At 35.1% G+C, this 13,755-nt stretch overlaps 1 protein-coding gene across 2 annotated transcripts in view; it reads left to right on the top strand.

Moving 5' to 3' along the window:
• Positions 1-13,608, top strand: part of MFN1 (mitofusin 1) — a 32,018-nt gene extending 18,410 nt beyond the window's left edge. For both annotated transcript variants that reach the window (XM_041731540.1, XM_041731541.1), the window contains exons 10-18: positions 840-961; positions 2,317-2,443; positions 2,710-2,814; positions 3,293-3,395; positions 3,530-3,759; positions 5,744-5,896; positions 6,969-7,165; positions 9,448-9,582; positions 11,568-13,608. In XM_041731540.1, coding sequence (XP_041587474.1) covers positions 840-961; positions 2,317-2,443; positions 2,710-2,814; positions 3,293-3,395; positions 3,530-3,759; positions 5,744-5,896; positions 6,969-7,165; positions 9,448-9,582; positions 11,568-11,649 — 1,254 coding nt within the window. In that variant the 3' untranslated portion in view covers positions 11,650-13,608. The remainder of the gene's footprint in view (positions 1-839; positions 962-2,316; positions 2,444-2,709; positions 2,815-3,292; positions 3,396-3,529; positions 3,760-5,743; positions 5,897-6,968; positions 7,166-9,447; positions 9,583-11,567) is intronic.
• The last annotated feature ends 147 nt before the right edge of the window (positions 13,609-13,755 follow it).

The following is a 13,755-nucleotide window of genomic DNA, read 5'->3' as shown; positions in this document are numbered from 1 at the left end:
GCTATGAATTCACAGTCAATATTTTAAATAAGTTGTATGGACATGTATTGAAATTGAAACAATTTATAAATGTATCCATTACTATATGTGATGCATTCTAATGTATTCTTTTGTATTAAAAAAGCACTGGTTATGAAACTGATTTGTACAGCTGTGAATGGTTTATGAGCTACAATTAGCTTGAAGGTGAAACAAACGAGATAGGGCATCATTCAGACCTGTATGCAGACTGTAGACCAAGGACCATAACAGGATTATCTTTTAAATAGCTGTAGATATTTTTCTAAACTAAAATACTATTTAGGTTGTTCATTGCTAAAGAGTATTTTTCAAGTTCAAGTTTTAACATGTACAAGTCTTTTTTAACCTTATGTGAATCCTATCATTCAGCTAATTTCTTAAAACTGTGGGATTCTAATGTATAACTCAGTCAAGAACTTCATTAGGTTATCTGTTTTGTAAGCATGAGAAAAATAAAGACAGACCAGAAGTAACTTAAAGGCAGTCCAGATAAAATTAGTAATTTTAGCAGAGAAACCTTTAACATGAAAATAGTACCCTCTGTATCTATTTGTTTTTACAAATAATAGTCAAACAACCATTGCACATTACTGTGTAAAATTACACAAAAGATATGAACTTGCTGTTAAGGCCCTTTTTACTTTTGATTTCTTGTAGTTTTTTTGTTGACCTTTATTTTAAGTTGTGTTTATCATGCATTTATTTTCTGTCCTTATTTATGTTTTGATTATCATTACAAACAGCAAGTTTTTGTGTTTAAATTCCTGAAAATGTTGGATGGAATTACAGTAATGTGTTATGGCTTGGGCCCCTCGCAGGAGTGTATCTCGCAGTCAGCAGTGAAAACAAAGTTTGAACAGCACACTATCAGAGCTAAACAGATACTAGATACTGTGAAAAGCATAATGGATTCAATAAACGTGGCAGCAGCAGAGAAAAGGTATGAATTCATTTTATTGCAAAATAAAAATGTCAGTTTGTGTCAGTATAAATTCCTTAGACTAAGGTTTTAAATTGTTATTTTTAAAATACTTTCACACTAAAGTCAACAACCTTGCGTGTTTTTAAGTGACTATTTGAAATTATAAATCTTTATTCTACAACCTTAAATACATCATTTACATTCCTTGGATCTCAGTATTCTGAGCTGTGATTTTAACATGTTTTGTAGTTTTAAAATATCTTTAAAGCAGTGGAAGGACCATTTCTTCAAGTGGAATTTTTTGAAGAAGTCCGAAAAAGAGGTGACCCTCTTTTTTGTTCAATTTTACCTATGACCCATTTTTCATATATTTATACATTGATACCTTGAAATCTCTCTTTGATGCCAGTTGTGTTTGTTTTTTGTCAACTGGTAAACAAACAAGGTGGTATTACCTGCAAGCCAGAAAGTCAGTTTGGTAAGCACTATCCCATGTGTCATTGTCCTGCACTCTTATTCCATTTATTGCCTTATAAAGATGAAAATAAATACATGAATTTGCTAACGTTGAAGAAAAGGGTAGTTTTCACAGATTTGGTACACTTAAAGATGAGAATATTATTAGATATGACACATGTAATGATGTTAAGCCTTAATTGAACTGTTTGTGGGCTTAAGCCAATCAAGGGAAAGATATAAAGCATCAGAGACTAAGTTTAAGAAGACATTAAATTGGAAATTGGAAATTTTAAATGCATTAAAATCTTACTGGGAACAAATACCTAAATCTGTAGGCAACAAAATTAGGCAATTTTGATACTTTTGCTGGAATGCATCATATACAAAATGAGAACATTTCCAATATATGAAACACAAGAGTGAGAACTCAGTCTGATCTCAGGCCCAGTCCACTATTTCTGTATGAGATTGTGTTGTCATTTATACCTCCTCCAGTTCAGTTGCTTTATTATAGTAGCCAAAGTGAGTTTTTGGTCCACCCATTGACCTTAATATTACTGAATTTAAAAATACAGGACATTGGAACTAAACAGAGCACAAAGAAGATGTGATAAATGAAGCCAGTATTTTTATTGTGACAATTCATATCTGTGTTTGGAAAATCCTTTTAATTCTTTGGGGGATTCAGAGTCACATGGGCAGAGAGACAAAGTAGTTTATATCTGATCATCTATGAAATATTTTATAAAAGAACTATTATTTGAATCCTTTTAGATGTTGAAATACAAGATTCATTTTTTTCTTTTCCCTGTATCATGCTAACAGATGATTCAGTACATAAGTGAGTGCCCTAGCTTAATTGCTTTGGGACTTTAATATATCCTGAGAATTAATTACTCTGCATACTACAATAGGGTTTATTCATTGGAAGAGAGGGAAGATCAAATTGATAGACTGGACTTTATCCGAAACCAGATGAACCTTTTAACACTGGATGTTAAGAAAAAAATCAGGGCGGTTACAGAAGAGGTGGCAAACAAGGTGGGTTGGTGACCGTATGATTAAAATTTCTGGGAATTGAGGGGCTGGCTCGGTCAGAGCATGCCACTCCTGATCTTGGGTTGTGAATTGAGCCCCACATTGGGTGTAGGATTACTGAAAAATAAAATCTTTAAATAAATTTCTGAGAATGAAAATATTTTTCATAATCCTAAAAATGTCATCCCTGTTACCCACATTTTGTTAAGTTTTTTACAATTTGGTTGAGTAGTTAGTAATCTTAATTTTTTTTAACTTCATATTTTCAGGTTTCATGTGCAATGACAGATGAAATTTGTCGACTGTCTGTTTTGGTTGATGAATTTTGTTCTGAGTTTCATCCCACTCCAAGCGTATTGAAAGTATATAAAAATGTAAGTTAAATTGTCATTAAAAGTGACTCAGTTTCCTCACTTTTTCTACATTTTTATTTAGTGATTTAGCCATTTTAGTGTCTTCATGGCAACCAGTACATGATTGAACTGTTAAATCTCCTGTGCACTCTTGTAATAAATGTAAATTATCTTGTATGTAAAGTACACAGAAAAGTTATATCCTCTTAGAATAAGATTTTTTTTTTTTTTTTAAGATTTTATTTATTCATGAGAGACAGAGAGGCAGAGACAGAGACACAGGCAGAGGGAGAAGCAGGCTCCCTGCAGGGAGCTCAATGCAGGACTCGATCCCAGGACCTTGGGATCACACCTTGAGCCACAGGCAGATGCTCAACCACTTGAGCCACCCAGGCATCCCAGAATAAGATCGTTTAGTGTTTACTACATTTTTAAAGTTTTTATAAAATTTGTACGTGTTCTAGAGAAAAAATAATGGGTACGTGTACCATGTTAACAGGAATTAAATAAGCATATAGAAGATGGTATGGGAAGAAATTTGGCTGATCGGTGCACCAATGAAGTCAACGCTTCAATGCTTCAATCCCAGCAAGAAATCATTGGTAATGTTTATGTCTACCAGTTCATGTGTAGTTTCTTATTTATTTCCTTGGGAAATGATTTATTTTCCTTTAGGTGTTTTATAAAATGTAAAATACTTACTGTTTCTTAACTATCATAATTTCGTTTTGTTTAGAAAATTTGAAGCCATTACTTCCAACTGGTATACAAAATAAGCTACATACACTGATTCCTTGCAAGAAATTTGATCTCAGCTATGACCTAAATTGTCACAAGTTATGTTCAGATTTTCAAGAGGATATTGTATTTCGCTTCTCCTTGGGCTGGTCTTCCCTTGTTCATCGTTTCTTAGGCCCAACGAATGCTCAGAGGGTGCTGCTAGGATTATCAGAGCCTATCTTCCAGGTATTTTTTTTTTTTTTTTGAATAAGCTTTTTATTTTGATATTAGTATTGCTCTACTGCACAGTTATGCATCTTTGATTCTACCAGTTGAGATTCTTTTTATCTTGCTTATTAGGTGATTTCTCTGATAGAACTAGTTGTGTCCAATTTGCATATATATGAGCTAATACCTATCAAGGAGAGCGATTTCTGAATTAGGTATAAATGCAAAGGGAAAGGTAATCCCAGTGTTTTCATTTAGTACTGTCTCTGTAGGTGGTTCTACATTCAGTTTTGAACCTTTTTTTTTCTTAAAAGTTTTTTTTTTTTTTTTTAAGATTTTATTTATTTATTCATGAGAGAGAGAGGCAGAGACCTAGGCAGAGGGAGAAGCAGGTTCCCTGCAGGGAGCCTGAAGTAGGACTCAATCCCAGGACCCTGGGATCATACCCTGAGCCAAAGGCAGGCATTCAACCACTGAGCCACCCAGGTGTTCCATTTCCTTAAAAGCTTTTGTTTTCAAATAAAATTGAAGTTTTGACTCTAGAGGAAATGGAAGCATTTAGAGAAAACTTGAATTTCTCAAATCAGCAATTTTTCAGAAAATCTATGGAGCTATAAAGCCATTACCACAATCCAGTTAGAACCTGTCACCCCAAAATGGTACCCTTGTGGCCATTTGCAGTCAATCATCATTCCTACCTCCAGCCCTCTGCTGGTCAGCTTTCTGAACTGCCATATTTTGCCCTTTCTGGACATTTCCTATAAAAGGAATAATAAAAAAGTGTGGCCTTTTGTGACTGGTGTCTTTCACTTAGCATAGTATGTTCAAGGTTCATCATCATGGTACATGAATGTTGTAATATATATCAATACTCCCATTTTTGATAGGTGAATAATATTCCATTATAGATATCACACATTTTATTCATCAGTTGATGGACACTGGAGTTATTTTTACTTTTTGGCTATTATGAATAATGCTGCTATTTTTTTTTCTTTTTAAAGATTTTATTTATTCATAGAGACACGAGAGAGAGAGAGAGAGAGAGGGGCAGAGACACAGGCAGAGGAAGAAGCAGGCACCATGCAGAGAGCCTGATGTGGGACTTGATTCAGGGTCTCCAGGAGCATGCCCAGGCAGTGCTAAACTGCTGCGCCACCGGGGCTGCCCTGCTATGAACTCATGTACTATTTTTATGTGGACATCTGTTTTAATTTCTCTTGAGTATATGCCTAGGAATGAAATTGCTGGCCCACACTATAACTACATGTTAACTTTCTGAGGAACTGCCAAACTGTTTTCCAAAGCAGCTACCTCATTTTACATTCCCACCAGCAGTATATTAAGGTTCTGTTTCTCAACATTCTCATCAAGACTTGTTTTTGTCCTTTTTATTTAGTGGACGTGATGAGCTACCTCATATAGTTTCAGTTTGTGTTTCCCTAATGACTAATGATTTTGAACATCTTTACATGTGCTTGTATTGGCCATTTATGTATTTTATGAAATGTCTTCAGATCATTTGCCCATTTTTTAATTGGGTATTTGGCTTCTTATTGTAGGAGTTCTTTATGTATTCTCTAGATATAAATCCTTTGTCAGATACATGATTTCCAGATATGTTTTCTAGTTTATGGCTTGTCTCAATTTTCTTATAGTGCATTTTGAAGTGTAGATTTTAATTTTTAATTTAAAAAATTTTGTAAGGATGTGTCTGAGATTTTTAAGATACAGTTTCAATTGCTCTTGAGAGTTGAGGGCCTACTGTTATAGGTGGAATCATATAGTATGAAAATTCATTATTCATCATATCACTGGTCCAGTATTGATTGTAGAAAATAATTTTCAGACTGTTTTTATTTCATATATTTATGGTAAACTCATTGGAGTCATTCTTCTTATGGATTTACTACTGTAGAAGAAATACAATAGGACTTTATAAATGTAACTATTCCATTTGTAGTTTAATTGTAATAATAATTTTTTTCCCCAACCTTATCAGCTCCCTAGATCTTTAGCCTCTACTCCCACTGCTCCGACCAATCCAGCAACACCAGACAGTGCCTCACAGGAAGAACTCATGGTTACCTTAATAACGGGATTGGCTTCTCTCACATCTAGAACTTCTATGGGCATCATTGTTGTTGGAGGAGTGGTAAGAAATCCTTTTTAGTATAATTAAAATTGGAATTTTTGCAAAGCTGTCTGCTAGATCATGAAAAGAAAGGTGTATTTACTTTTATATCCAGGATAGTCTGTAAAATGACATGAAAAGTTGTTGGTTAAAATTAGTGAATAAAGATGAGTTGCACAGGTCTAATCTTAAGCTTTTAAAAATGTAAATTTATTTTAAAATTGAAATATAATTGACATAACGTTGTATTAGTTCCAGGCTTGCAAGATAATGATTTGATATACATATATTGCAAAGTGATTGCCATAGTATAAATTTTTAACGAATGCTTTAGAAAAAAAAAATGCCACCAATTAGCTACACCTTAAAATAATGTTCCCTTCTTTCACTTCACAGCCTGTAAAGAAATGATATTTGTACTTTGGAGTAACGAGGATGATTCAAGTCCCTTATCTAGCCTTCTCTGAATACAAAGGAATCTGCATTAAAATATTAAAGATTATTTTTTAGTAGTAGTTCTTTTTAACTGCTAAATTTTTTTGTTTTCACCTCATTAACAACGTAGGGTTATCTAGTTTGGTTTTTAAAATCTCTGACCTAAAAAAAAATTCACATCTCTTTTGAGATATATCAACTTAGCAAATGTCTGGCAGGTTATGAAAGTTCCTGCCTGATATTTATGTACTCCTTTTTAATCTTGGTTGATTTCTAATAACTTCACATTTTCTCATGGAGAAAGAATATCTTTTTTTTAAAAAAAATGGATTTGAGGGATCCCTGGGTGGCGCAGCGGTTTGGCGCCTGCCTTTGGCCCAGGGCGCGATCCTGGAGACCCGGGATCGAGTCCCACGTCGGGCTCCCGGTGCATGGAGCCTGCTTCTCCCTCTGCCTGTGTCTCTGCCTCTCTCTCTATGTGACTCTCATAAATAAATTAAAAAAATTTAAAAAAAAAAATAAAAAATCTTTAAAAAAAAAAAAATGGATTTGACTCAAAGATCTGTAGGGAGCTGATAAGTTTGTTAAAATGCCTTAACATACAATCTCCCTAGTGGTGATATTCTTTCTTGAAGTAACCTGTGAATTTATCTTACAGATTTGGAAAACTGTAGGGTGGAAACTCATATCTGTTTCATTAAGTATGTATGGAGCTCTGTATCTTTACGAGAGGCTGACCTGGACTACACGTGCTAAGGAGAGAGCCTTTAAACAGCAGTTTGTGAACTATGCAACTGAGAAACTGCAGATGATTGTTAGCTTCACGAGTGCAAACTGTAGCCATCAAGTACAACAGTAAGTTGAAAGATGTGTCTTTGTTGATTTTTTTTAAGCATTATTGAAGTATGACATATATGTAAAAAAAAATGCACTAATGAGCATAGCTCAAAAGAATTATCACAATATTCTTGTGATATGAACACATTTTGTGATCACCACCAAGGTGAAAAAAAAAGAGTAAAACCAAACAAGGCTCAAAAAATGCATCATGGCAAAAATGCTTCATGTAGTTTATTTTTACTGTCACAGCCCAGATTTATAAGCCTAAGGTTTTTTTTTTTTTGTTTTTGAGAGCGAGAGCAGTATCAGAGAGACATAGAGGTAGAGGGTGAAACAGACTCCTCCCTGAGCAGGGAGCCTGATGCAGGGCTCAATCCTAGGACCCTGGATCATGACCTGAGCTGAATGCAGATGCTTAACCAACTGAGCCACCCAGGTGCCCCCACCACATTTACAAGTTTAAAGGCATAATTATTTTAGAACTCAAGAGGATTTTATTATAATGAATACTGGAGTACACTAGTTTCTTTAATGTATCTTAAAATTTGTTTAATTAATTTAATAAAAATATTAGATTTCAGTTAAGGCAATGCATAATAATCTATATTTGGTTGCTGCTGAGAGCTGAATTTAAAAAGTTTCCTGAGCTGAAGATGATTGTTGTGATTTAATGGAAGAGATAACATGTACATAATTACAATAAAAGGTGAAGAGTGGACGCGCCTGGGTGGCTAAATGGTTGAGCATCCTGCCTTTGTCTCAGGTCATGATCCTGGGGTCCTGGGGTTGAGTCCCACATCTGGCTCTCTGCCTATGTCTCTGCCTCTCTCTCTCTCTCATGAATAAATCTTTAAAAAGTGAAAAGAAGTAATATAAGTGGTAAGTAAGCCTCATAACGTGAAGCTCTAGAATCTTAAATCATGAAAGATAGTGGGTCAAAAAAAAGATTTCTTCCAAGGAAGGGTAGCCGAATGGGTTTTGAGTGTGCAGAATTTGAAGATGTAGGCAGAGAAAACACACCAAAAGAAAGGAAGTAGGGGGGAAAGAAATGTGTTCAGAAATAGAAAATTTCAGTGTGGCAGATTTGTATATTGGGTGTGGGGGGGTAAATTAAAATATAAACCTAACACTAAGACAGGACCTTGGATGATGGGGAGTCCTGCTCTAGAACAAATAACTGCAGTGGTGTAGTGTATAGGATGGTTTAGGCTAAGGAGACGAGAATTGCAGGGAGATTCAGCTTTCAGTCACAAGATCAACATGGTTAGAGTTGCAGGGAATGGAAACAATGAGGGCACAGATTGGAGAATATTTGCCAAATACTTATTAAGCTCCTGTCTTAAATAGTTTCCATTTATTTATGTTAAGAAAGATGTTTTCTCTAATGGAGGTACCTAGACATCCCAAAGAAATCAGCTGAGGTCACATATGTAAAACAAGATTAATGAAGCTTTCCATTCATTTGATCATTATTTGTTAATTGTCTACCATGTGCCAATCACTATGCTAGAGGTGATTGTAGGAAACTAAAAATAGATAATGAGATCTCTTTCTTAGAGGACTTTACATCCTAATGGCAGCAGCCTAAAATAATTGCTCAGTTAAAATAATAGCTAAATATTGATTTAATGAAATATGAAAATAATAAAAGATGCTTAATTTGTGTAATACTGATATTTGGTGGAATGGGTTGAGCATGGAAAGAAAAAGAGACCATGGGAAAGATGAGTATGCACAGGAAAATAGTTACCAAAAAAATGTCAGTTAATCATAAATATTCCAGAGGTAAACATCTATATCAGGCATGCTCCCAGTTGCAAAAATAACATGTTGACCAAAGCTAATATATTAACTGGCACACAAATTGGTTTGGTTGTAGAAACATGGTTCAGTATTACTGTGATTTAAAGTATTTTTCATCTGAGTCACATAAGCTCATGAAGTTTTCTCACCTGTTCTCAGTAATTGTTATTTCTATAGGCAAGGGACATGTAAGCCTTACTGTGCTTCTGAAGAAATACACCCAACTTCTGCCTTTTTATAGCTTAGTCATATTCACAACCATATTCTAGAGGTTGATACTGCCTGTTGAGCATTTGTCTTAAGGCCAGATGAAATTAAGCCCAAAGTGCTGTTAAGCCTACAAGTGCCATACCCTCCTTAATAGTAATATTCTTTGATATCTTGTTTTAGGTATACTTTAAACTTGCAGTCTTTCTATATAAGCTTTAAATTAAAGCTTCTTTTATTTTAAAAGACATTCATGACTGCTGAAAAAAATAATTTTTTATTTTAAGGGAAATGGCAACCACTTTCGCTCGCCTTTGCCAACAAGTTGATATTACACAAAGACATCTGGAAGAAGAAATTGCTAGATTATCCAAAGAAATAGATCAACTGGAGAAAATACAAAACAATTCAAAGTTCTTAAGGTATTTGAACCTTTTTTCTCAATAATATGAATATTTATTGGTCTCATTACCTGAATATAATTATGTAACATTACTTGTGAATTTGTATTAAAACTTTCTGCGTCGGCTTAAATTATTTTTCATATTTAATTCTGAAAGTTTTTCATTTTCAATGAAAGCTAATTTCAACAAATAAAAGCAAATCTAAAAGAGTAAAAGGAATCTTTCAGATTTTTATCTAAAAGTCTATTAAGCCATATTAGTTCCTTTTCAGAGCAGAAGTTTTTAATTAAAAGTGTGAGGTTTTTTTTTTTTTTTTTAAGATTTATTTTAGAGGGCATGCGTTTGCACACTTGTGTGAGTTGAGGGAAGGGCAGAGAGCAAGAATCTTCAAGCAGAGTCCACCAAGCGCAGAGCCTGATGTGGGGCTCAGTCCCAGGACCCATGAGGTCACCTGAGTCAAAACCAAGAGTCAGACACTCAACCAGCTGAGCCACTTTTGGGGGCAAAAGTGCAAGTTTTTAGTCCCCTGAATTCAAGACCCTTAACTTCCATTTTCACTGAGGGACTGTTGGGTATGCTTAAATTTAAAGCAATGTAAGTAAAACAAGATATCCTAATACATGCAGTTCTGGTATAGTAGGATTTATTATGGATTCTGTGGGGTCTAAGTAAAGTTTGCCTTTGGGGACCTGACCAGAAGTGTCACCATGACGTGACTACTTCGGTAGGTCCTAACTTTCAGCTTTTGCCCCATTAGCTGGCTCACCTACCAGTACCATTAACCATCATTAATTCCTGCTGTTACTTACCTTAGGGTATGTGGTACATGCAGTTGCCCATGTGAGAGCAGCTTGCAGTGTCTTCAAATTGTAGAGGCTATCCTTGTGAGCTAAATTTGGGGACATCTAAAACAACTGAAGTGGTGTCTACCATGGTATCTTAATCTGATCTGCAGTGACATTGTCATCACTCCTCAATTTCATAATGTCTGGAAAAGACGACTGCCTGTTGTTTAGACCCCGACTTCCTTATCCATACAAACACACCCAAGTAAATTTCATTTATTCTATCATGTTTTAAGTTAAATCATCTCAAATACAGCCTTTCAAATATATTGGAATTATACCTAGTAGAATTATTTACTTAGATTGTTTTTAGTAGTGTTTTGTCTTGTTGGAGTAAAATGTAAATGATATTATTGGCACTTTAGCCTTTTGATTTTGGCAGGACTGACTTGAGTATGAATAGTATTGAGCTGCTAATCCTTTGTCTAACAGGAATAATAAATACCATAATTTTTAGAAACTCCATTGTTACTAGATTAGGCTCAGCAATTCAGGTAAAACACTTACTTAATGCTTCCGGAGAGTTGCCTGAAGAAGCATACAGAGGAGTCTGTATGTACATTAACTTATATGACCCTCGCCATGTGTACCCAGCAACAGTACAAGACCAAGAGAAAAGATAGAAGCTCATTCAAGTATGTGTGTGTACCCTGGCATGGTAGGAGAATGGGAGACATGATCTTTGTTCCTGTTTTCCTCTTGTTAGGGTATTTGGCTTTGTCAAGTATTCTGGTGTTAAAAAACTCTTGGAATACCATGGTCCTTTGACATCTGACAGCTGCTTTATATATACACAAAACCAGTTGTTCTATACTTTATGCTTAACTTAAAAGGGAATTCAAGGACAATTATGACTGTGTGTGATGTAGGATATAACTCCCAAGAAGGTAATAGGATTCCATTGTCCGTTATGATTTTCATTTTTAAGGTTTTGGTTTTATCCCCATGTACCTTTTTAAAGTTCTGGACATTGGGTTCTGTGTTTACAGCAGAGTATAATAGCATATATACATATTCTTAGAAGGTTGATAATAGCTTAATCTCATTTCAAATAAATGCAGCACCAGCTGACTAATGATTTTAAGATTGGATAGAATGCCTTTTTTTATTGGCCTTTATGATAATCAGATTGGAATTTTATTCATTTTTTTAAATTAGAAATAAAGCCGTTCAACTTGAAAATGAGCTGGAGAATTTTACTAAGCAGTTTCTACATTCAAGCAATGAAGAAAAATCTTAACAGAGATTGCTTTGGTGATCATCATAGGAGAAAATGGAACTTGGAAGACTGGGACAGTTTTTTTTTTTTTTTTAATGAAATGACTTTAAATGTGAATTATACTAACTGTACCTAAATAGCAAATCCTTGTATAGATTCTGGTAATGATCTATCTCAGGGTGTTTGCATTTCTGAAGAGTGTTATGATATCTTCTTAGTTTTAAACTTGGGCAAAGGCTAAATTGTGTTAAAAATGATGAATTAGTTAAAAGCAACAGAACCAACTATGTGACCCCTGAGGGGTGGGGCCTCGTTCTTAATTAGGGCTCTCTTTGTTTTTGATTCTGAAAAACTCTGCTTCCTGGCATCCAGGAGTTAGAGAATGCTCCTTTCGTCTTTTCTCAAAACTAATTTTTGATGCCTACCTTAATGAGTATAGTCATTTGTTTTTGTTTCATAAACTTCATTGCTCTATCGAGGAGTGTAGTGGAATGTTCTTGAGTGTATTGTTTATGCAAGTTGCAATCACTTTTGCCATCCTGGCTGGTAAGTAAACCACTAATAAATATACTGTTTTTACTCCCTCTTTTTTCCCATTAAAACTGATGTAAAAGTGTAAGGATTTGTTATTATAAAGTCTCTTATAAAAAAGTATCTGGGTCTGAATAAATAGTTGCTTGATCTGTTTCTGAAGAAACATTTTCTGCTTCAGCTATGATTACAGCAAGGAAACCTTTCTAGCTCAGTTTTAGGAATAAAGTTTGAACTGACAAAAATAGCCAAAGATATGGGTGCTCTGAATTGTTGGTGGTTATGGTCTTGTACAAATGCTATTCTTCAGAAGATATTCGCCAAGGATACTGCTGGATTGTCCCCCCAGGTGGCTTTTACTTTTATGTAATTGTATGAATTTTCCAGGGCACTGTTAATATTGTATTTCTTAACTTAATGAAAATGTTCATGAGTTCAAGTACTGTGTCTGTTTCTGTGTAAAAACTAATTGAAATATATATGGAAACACCAAAAAATGGTATTCTAGAGCTTTGCTACACAAAGTGTAGTCTTGAGGATCACCAGAGTAACAGCATCTAGGTGGTTGTTAGATGCATGAGTTAGTGCATTTGGCCAAGCATAGTGTCTGCTTTTCCAGAGAGGGATAATACGTTAGGCTCTTTTATCCTTAATACTGTTTCCTTTTTTTGTGCCTTAATTTAAGTCTACTGGATGCTACTCAGTCTTTCCACAGCAGGTGCAGCACTTTTTTCAGGATATTTTAAGGAGAAAACATTTAAGTCACAGAAGCCTTTCAAAAATATATTTTTATGCAGATCAGATACTAGGATGCAGCATCAAAATCCATCTACTAGTTTGTAGCTTTTGTTGCTTTATAACCAAAATACAGTGCAAGCTGCCAACAACCGGGATTAGGTAGCAACTGCCACGTGAAACTAATGTCTGAGACTGGGTACTGCTAACTTAGAAGTTCAAGACCTTAATCTTTACATGAAAGCACTTGAACTTTTGAAATAGTGTAGTGGTTTGGTATCACCTCATTAGTAATAGTACAGTGGCTGTCAAAGTCTGGTCCCTGGATTAACTGTACATCACTTGTGAACTTCTGACAAGTGCATATTGCAGGTTCTCACCAAGACCCACTGCATCCAGGAGTGTTTGGGAACCAACCATCTGAATTTAACAAGCCCTCCAGGTGATCCTCATGCTCGCTAAAGTGTGGACTACTGGAATAGTGGTTCATAGTAAATCTCTAGGAAGTTTGCCATCACCAATTGAATGCAGTTCCACCACCTTGATCAAGTTTGAAAATGCATGAATGTTGAACACTAAAATAAGGACACCCAGCCTTGATGCCTGGATATTAAGTTTGCAGGACTATAACTTTGTATAACCTTTATACAAAACTACGTTTTTATAAGTATGCAAGGTGAAAATAAAATGTTTGCCTGATAGTTGATAAATGTAGCATTTATACTGACAGTGAGTTTTAATGTTTGTGGTAGCTATCTTGGGTAGACTGGCTGACGCGTCTGGCCAAGAGAAGTTTCCTCATTCTCCAAGGATGTGGTGATGAAACGAAAGCAGTAAATAATGTAGCCTTTTAACAGAAGA

Source organism: Vulpes lagopus, chromosome 17 (assembly GCF_018345385.1).
Source record: "Vulpes lagopus strain Blue_001 chromosome 17, ASM1834538v1, whole genome shotgun sequence".
Classification (NCBI taxonomy): Eukaryota; Metazoa; Chordata; class Mammalia; order Carnivora; family Canidae; genus Vulpes; species Vulpes lagopus.
The sequence above is the reverse complement of the archived record's forward strand: the minus strand, read 5'-3'. Positions and strand labels throughout refer to the sequence as shown.